The sequence below is a fragment of the Ursus arctos genome, unplaced genomic scaffold (genome assembly GCF_023065955.2).
Source record: "Ursus arctos isolate Adak ecotype North America unplaced genomic scaffold, UrsArc2.0 scaffold_23, whole genome shotgun sequence".
NCBI classification, from domain to species: Eukaryota; Metazoa; Chordata; class Mammalia; order Carnivora; family Ursidae; genus Ursus; species Ursus arctos.
In genome coordinates, this window is record NW_026622908.1 from 21,877,659 (window position 1) to 21,885,792 (window position 8,134).

The 8,134-nt window shown below is 47.0% G+C and overlaps 1 protein-coding gene across 1 annotated transcript in view; it reads right to left on the reverse strand.

Moving 5' to 3' along the window:
- The window catches only part of ELF5 (E74 like ETS transcription factor 5), a 41,890-nt gene extending 34,541 nt beyond the window's left edge, over positions 1-7,349 (reverse strand). The window contains exon 1 of the mRNA XM_044389026.3: positions 6,950-7,349. Within this exon, the coding sequence (XP_044244961.1) occupies positions 6,950-7,005 (56 nt within the window). The 5' untranslated portion in view covers positions 7,006-7,349. The remainder of the gene's footprint in view (positions 1-6,949) is intronic.
- Positions 7,350-8,134: the final 785 nt, after the last annotated feature.

Below are 8,134 nucleotides of genomic sequence, written 5' to 3' on the forward strand. Positions count from 1 at the left end.
AAAACTACATTTAGGTAAATTCATAGATGACGCCATTAGCAAGAGAGATTTGCAGGGTGATGGTGGAATCATCAGGATTCCTGTCTCTATTATCCTAATACTATTTTTAGAAAAGAGTCTATTGGAGAAATTCTACTTTTTGATGCTCTATTGGCTCCAACATTGAAGAATGAAAAGTGTTCTGTCAGCAAGTGTGTATGACAACAAACTCTTGGCATGTGCCACCTGGAGAACATTTGATGAGGCGTGCACTTTTCAGGGCCTCAGGTTCCTCATCTGGAAGTGCTTACTCTGATTTCTGGTGCATAGTCAGTTCTCGCCCAATGGCAGCTATTGTGGTCTCTGGAGAGAAATGTGGATGTTGGTTGAGATTGCTGATCTTTGAGCATTCCCGTACCGAGTAGGATAATGTTGCCTTTCTGCAATGAATAATGGTAATCGCTCCCATTTATCAGGCCTTTACTAGGTGCCAGGAACTGTCTAGGCATGCTACATGTATTAAATCACTGAATCCTTACATCATTCCTCCAACATAGGCTCCATTATTATTATCCAAACTTTTCTAATGAGAACACATGCATAAGAGTTCAAGTAACTTGCCCAATATCACACAGCCAGTAGAACACAAAGCAGGACTTGACCTAGGCGGATGCTCCAGGGTCTACAAGTCTCACCATCGTGCTAGGATTTGGTACCTCCAGAGGAGGCAGAATCTAAGATACCAGTTTTCTTGGGCATCCCGTGTTGCTGGCAGGGCCCTTGAAAGTAAGAACCAGAGTTGTAAACCTATTGTCCCCTAAGACACCCAGCATGGACTTAAGCACAAGGAGGTACTCAAGAAGTTCTTGTTGGTTGACTGTGTACTTGCTTTACTTCCTCTTGCGATATCTTTCCCCAGTCCCCTATATCCATCTCATCCTTCAGCTCTTCAGGCTGTGACCAGGAGCCCCAGCTCAGTAGATGGCAACAGTGAGGTAGCTCCCTGATAATCCTCCTTGGCCATGAACCTCACGAAGCAATGGATCCTTGTGTGACTTCTAGCACTGAAGGCATTAGGGAGGTTAAACAGTGGCAAAGTCAATGGTTGGCAGACGCATAATGAAAATGAAGATAAGAAGACTGGTTTTGTCATTGTAAGGTTGAATTATGATAATTCTTATGAAATAGCTGTTACATCTGCACCACTGTGTTTCTTTGTCCTATAAGGACACTAGAAGTCAAACTAATCAAAGTTGCCATGTTTGGGGTCAGCCTGAATGAATCTGAGGCAATAATGGCTTTTTAAGGCACAGATCTGAGAGGCCCAGCCAAGGAAAGCCTTCTCAAAGGGAGGGTTCATGAAGACAGACTTTTCTTCTGTTGTCTTCCTACCAAATGTCAGTCCCCTCATAGGTACAAGGGCTTGATTTCTGAAAGAGTTGTTGGGGGTAACAATTTGAGAAATGGATGACATTGACTCCTATGGCCAGTCCATGCTGTTGCTTGGAGGACAGCATGGTGCTAATGGTGCTGCCATTGAAATCTTGATTGAATGGACCAGTCCCTCCAGCAATGGCTAATTAACTTGGTGAATCCAGGAACCCCGCTAACGAAGGTTAGGCTTTCAGTAGAAAATCAAATAATTCCATCATTAAAGACTTACTCTTCCACCACATTTCCTGGGTAGACTTAGCTATTTGAACCTCAGTTTCCTTGCCTGTCAGTGGGAATGATCACGCACGTAGTTTGATAATGTGTGTAACCACACTGACTTCCACGTCTCCAGACTGAACTCCCTCGTGCCAGTTGTCATCCAAAGGCACGTCTTTGGTCAAGGGATGGGGGCTGCAAAAAGTGTGAGGGTGGAGAGTGGAGGGTAAGGAGCATTGCTAGGGAAAATTTGTGGTCAGACTCATGCAGATCTATCCTCGTCAATCAACCAAATCTTATTTCTAAGATGCTGTTGATTATAGTACGCATCATTGATTTAGGGCATCATCTTGGAAAGAAGGCATTATGTTAAATGTGCAGATAGATTATAAAGCCTACCCTATTTCAGAAATATTAAAATGCGAATGTGGTAAACATAGTAATTAAATATATATATTTATTTATATGTATTCAATATATATATTCAAAAATATATATTTAATTTATTTTTTATTTAATAAATATACGTATTTAATTACTATATTTACCATATATATATATATATATATATTTTTTTTTTTTAATGGGCCAGTATGCTCAGGAATATTAAAAAAAGAGTAAGACCTAGTTGTGTCTCTAAGAGAGTTCATGAGGAAACACCTAGAGGTAGTGTATAATTCCAAGCCGAACTTTGCATTAGGGACTGTAGGATTTCAGAGAGAGTGTGGTCAGTAAGGGCTGCAACCATCAGAAAAAGCTTCCTGTGGGTTGTGGCATTTGAGCTGGGCCATGGAAATTGGAATGACTAGCTAAAAATGGTTGCTTATTATGTGCCAAACACAACAACTGAAGGAGTAGGGGCTGTTATTATCCTCATTTTACAGAAGGGGAAACTGAGGCTCAAAGAGCTTCAGTAATTTGCCCAAGGTCACATAGCTAAGAAGTAGCAGAGTCAGGATTCAATCCTTGGATGGCCTGGCCACTAGGCTCTGGGATGTCTGGGATGACCCGAAGGAGAGTAGGAGGAGAAAACGAGGCGGGGGCCCCCCAAGACTGCTTGTGGAAGGTTGGCCCTGGAGTTCTGAATCCTGGTTATGAATTAGGGGAGTCTCTGGCCAGGTGATAAGGACTTTGAGTTTGAGGCATTTCCCTGGATCTTGGCTGCTTTTCCTGGGCAAACGTGTGCAGGTCAGCAACAGAAAACTTTGATTTTTCTCTTACTTGTCCACGTATTTTTCTAGCATCACGCTGTTATTTCTTAGGGGAGCTTGTTGCTGGGTTTTCTTCTTCCGCCAAATGTGAACTAATATTGTTTCCAAATAGCTATTTCCTTGCAATCTTTTACGACTTTCCACAGTTCAGTTTGCTGTTAAAAAGTACAATGGTCCAAATTATACTGACATTTCCCGAGTTTGGTTTTGCCCAGGAACTCTAGACATAGTCTCGGTTGTAAACACAGAATGTATATGAATTTAGGCATTAGGCTTTTTCCAAAATTTCAGTCTATCACTATTATGAATTTTCCTGATTTGTCCCTTTCTCAGAGTTTGTCATCATATCCTCACCAAAAACCAGTGATTTTCCCAGTACTTATAAATCTGAGGGGAGAGCCCTCAAGTTTGGAAAGAGGCTCATATTAACACTGACTCCCCTGTGCATTGAACTTGCAAGCCTGGGGAGGTTCCGGTTGGAAACTTGTCGCTCCCCAGGGTGCACGTCCAGGGGCGGGGAGTACTGGGGTGGAAATGAAGACAGGGGTCTTCTTTGGTTCTTGCCCACATCTCTTTTTATGAAACAGTGTTTCAGTTTCTTCTTCCTGTGCAAAGACTGGTGGGCAGGATTCAGTTTCATTTTGAGTCAACAGCTGTCCCTTTGGTCCCAAAGAACCAGGGAGATATGAGACAGCGTTGAGCATTTTCAGGTGATTAAACAACTAAACATGGTGTTGCTAGGAGCAAAAAGCCAAATGAGAAAGTAGCGAAGGAAAACCAGTACTAGAAAAAGCGGGTAGATGTGGGTTCAAATCTCAGTGCTCTTACTTGGTAGCCAGTTACATATCTCCTTGAGCCACAATTTCCTCATTGTAAAGCCTGGGTAAATAAATTGATACTTTTAGAGTTTTGGTGTGGAATAAATGAGATAATGTAAAATACTTTGCTCAATGCTTGGCATATATTAAATACTTAATCAATTATGGCTATACTACTCCTACAAATTATTATTACTATGACTATTAAACTTACCCAAGCCTTAGTTTCCTAATCAGCAAAGTGAGAATAATACCAGCTACTCACTCAATTAATTGAAATAATATGGGTAGATGTATCTGGCACATAGGAGATGTTCATCCATCCATCCTTTCATTTTCAGTCTCTTACCTGGAATCCATCAAAAGTTTATCAACCTGGGGAGTTAGGAGAAGGCCACGATATTTGGCAATAGTTCTTAATTATCTTAATTACAGCAATATTTTGAGAAGATGCTTATTCCCTCATCCAAACTTTTTTTCCTGAGCTCCAATGTGCCCCTTCAGGTAACAAAAGGAATCCAGGAATCCCCACGGCTCACTTTACGTGGTCACGAAGTTGCCAGCTGGTGCACATATTTGTACACCAGCTGTGTGAGTGGGGCTCTGGCAGGGTCACCTCCCTCAGCACCCAGGGGAGAATGCCACCTGCTCCTAGGGGAATGAAACTGCCACTTGAGCTTTTTAGCTTTCTGCTTGTACCCTCCTCAGCCTGCAGCTGTCACCTGGAGCAAAGTTCAGGTGGCACGTCTGCATTAAGACAGAAGGCAGCTTTTGCACAAGGCCTCCTGAGAGAGAAAATTACCAGCTGGGGTCAACTTTCCAGCCACGGCAAGCGGAGAGTTGTACTGCTGGCCCGCAGACACTGCCTGGCAGAGAGCGGGCCGGTCTGGGTCTCTCACACTGCAAACAGACTGGAGGGAAGGGTGGAGATGGCCAGGCTGGCTCTGTGCCTGTTCCTCGGTCTCTGGGCAGTTGCTCACCCTCAGAGAGGGGCAACCTGACACCCAGCTGACCGCTGACTGTTTAACCAAGTTTAAACCAGAACGGAGACTGTAGGCAGCACAGCTCCAGGGTCGGGGCCCCCAGGAGTTCAGAGCCTCCTGCCCTGAGGTGGGTGGAGTTGACTTCAGGTCAGGCCAAACAGTGTTCAGGGGGAGTCCTGCTCTTTCGGGATCTCTTGCAACTGACAAACTGGTTTAAGGTGATGGACGTTAGAGGCATGTCAAGATAGGTCTGGAGATAAGACTTGAAAACTACTGACAATTAGGAGCTAAAGAGGGGGCCTGCAGGTGGAATCTGCATTTGGGAACTCACAGACTGCAGCCAAGTGCAAATAGGGAAAAGTCTGTTTTTTGGGAACAGGATTCCGACAAGTGCAAGGTACAGTAGAGAAACGGGCACAATTTCAAGTCCAGTTGTGTGAACCTGAGCAAACACACACACACACACACACACACACACACACACACACACAGGCCATCAGTGCTACCACCTATACTCCCACCCCTCACGTACAGAGCCCACATAACACCGAGATACCACTCCTAGTCACACCCCCATATCCACCATGCCCTCCCCAAGACATCCTGTCCTCCCCATAGACCGACCCCACACAGCACGGAGCCCCCCCCCACAACTCCATGCACACATTATACACACAGCCATCAGATAAACACAGTCTCCTTAGGAAGCTGATTAATAAAACTATGTTATCTTTAATTACACTTGACTGATAATAATGTCCTCAGAGCCTGCACGGTTAGATTGGCTCAGATTGTAACATCCAGATTAGGGTTGAACTCCCTCTGAACTCTGGCCACACTGCTGGGCTCTCCAGCTCAGAGATTACAAATGGCTTCAGCCAGATTCGCCCCATGGCACTAGGTGGCTAAGTAGAATTCCAGCTCTCCTTGGTTCTCTTTTCTTTCCGACACTCGACAGATGATATCTCTAAAACACACATGGCCAAGACTAGGGGAAGGCCCAAATCAAGTGACCTCCTCCAGCTCACCACTGTGTACCCTGGAGGGTCTGCTTGCAAACCAGTGTGCTCTCAGACCCCACGAAGGAAGTTCCCGTGAATGCTGTCTTGAAGACTGACACTTGAAAGCAAACAGTTTAATTCCTGGATCTTGGGCTCTTGGGGACAGGCTCTAGCGAGCCATAATTAACTCTTTAAAGTCTTCACTGTGTCCTGCAAATAGTAAAGGAGCTGGTTCTTTATGATGTAACGCTGAATGGAGGCAGCGAGGAGGCCTCTTAGGCTAATTACATGTTGGAATGAGGTTAACGACATGCCAAAGATTCTTTGCACGGCTCCCCTGACGTTGACAAGTCACTTCGTAACACGCTAGGGCTAAAGACAGCAATGACTTTTAAAGAGGGCAGGGCCTGGAAACTGAGCTAGACAGGCTGCTGACGTCATTCCCCAATCTCGCTTCTCCCCTGGGATGGACCTCCTTCCCCCCACCCCCATTTTCAGGAGTTAAGAGATCTGGATTTTAAACTGGCATTCAATGTCCTGTGCCTGGAGGTGTGCGGTGACATCTGCAAAGGTCTCGGCTCTCTCTCATGCGTTTTATAGCAGCTGAATTTAGCCAGGGATGAAAGCCAAAGCCCACCATCTAATGGGATGCTTTTGGGGTGAGTAGAAGGTATGCCAGTACAAATAAGCAAGGTGTACATCAAAAGAAACAGCTGGATCCCAGGAAAATGCCCAACACACAAGACCGAGTTCTGGTAGCAGCCAGCTGAAAGAGCTTACCATTATTAGGGTCCCATGCTTCTGGTGAGCACACGGGCATTTCAAAGTCATCCAGGGACCACCTGACAGCTGCTCGCTCTTTCTCCATCCTTCTACTTGGGGCCAGCCATTACTCAGTCACCTGCAGGGCTGTCCCAAAGGACCCCAGCCGGGACTTTAGGGTACCACATCCCACGCTGCCCATTTCCCAGTATTCCCTATCTGGATGAAATTGGCTAAAAATGAGTCTTCTGGGTAGACCAGAGGGGGAAACATAGCTATGAAAGACCATCGTGCTTCACAAGGAGACTTGTCCTACCCCTTAGGAGTGGTGATGGGGGCTGGTTCACAGGTTAGAACGGATGGATAGGAGCCTCAAAGTTTCCTTGGAACTTGAAAGAAGATACCCACTTTTCCTCCCTCGAAAAGGAGCCTTTCCCTTTTCTTCCCCGGTGGGAGGATTGGGGCAAGCCTAGCTCTGCCCTCTGCACCCCTCTCCCACCGGGGGCCCTTTCCTCTCCCTGCATACCCAGACGCGTAGCACCCACCTCAGCTCACTCGTCCCGCCAGGCTGGGCCGGGCTCGGGTCCTCTGATGTCGTCATCACCGGGTCCAGAGAGGGCCCTGATTGGCTGGGCCCCTCCTCAGCGAGAAGGACACCGCATGGCTGCCTCCAGGCGGGGGCTGCCTCCTCTGGGTGTCCCAGCCCCACGCAGCCTTGCAGGTGCAGCAGGGTCCCGGAATGGCGGGTAGGTTTCCCACCTCCACCAAGCCCAGGTATTAGCAGAAGGGTAGGCGGGTCTCTTGTTTTGACAGGAGCCACAAACAGACAGAGACAGACCCCAGCAGAGAGGCACCTGCTCGCGTGTGGAGCACTGTTGAGGTCTGGGCACGGCTGCAGCGGGCTGCCCACAGCCGTGGTCTCCAGTGGAGGCGAGGTGTGGCGACTGGAGGAGCTGAGGAGAAATGTGTCAGACAGAGTTTGTCAGCACCTCAGCACCCTGCCAAATAGTAATTACTAGAGCCTCGTGCCACCCAGGAGAGGGAGGGCAATATTTTATCCCCATTTTATGGAAGGGTAAGTGGAGGCCCAGGAAGGTCAGGCAACCACATTAGCCAGTCAGTCAGAGGCTAAACTTGGCCCTGAGGGGGGCTGACTCAGAGGTTACATGGGGAGCTTGGGTGAAGCCAGGCCTGGGGGGACAGTCACAGGCAGGTCTGCCTCATGGTAGCCATGGGCCCCAAGAGTTTTGTAGTTTTCTGTCCTCTTAGGGACTCCCTTATCTCTGCCAGCTCCGCTTCCTCTATGGCTCTTATCTGACCCTGCTCTCTATACTGGCCCAACTGGCATTTGTCTAGAACAGAGCTCCGCCCCAGGGAAAAATGCTGGTCTCCTAAAATACTGTGAAAAATGTCCCCAGCCAGCTCAGTTAGGACAGGCATGTGAGCCTACTAAGGCTCTGAGAAGTCTCCCAGAAAAGAAAGCTGTTTAATTTTTCTTAAATCAGCATTTCCCTAACTTAATTGAACAACTTTTTCTAGTAACACCCATTAACATACCACCCAGCTAGTGTTCCACCAGACGCACGTTGGGAAATCCTAATGGAGATAGTCAACTCCCCAAGAGAAGGGACTGTGCCTCTTTCACTGGGGTGTTCCCTGTACCACCCACTCGTGGTAGGCTCAGGGAATTGGGCAGAACTGAGTAGTACTGTCATGTCCCTAGTTCCTCA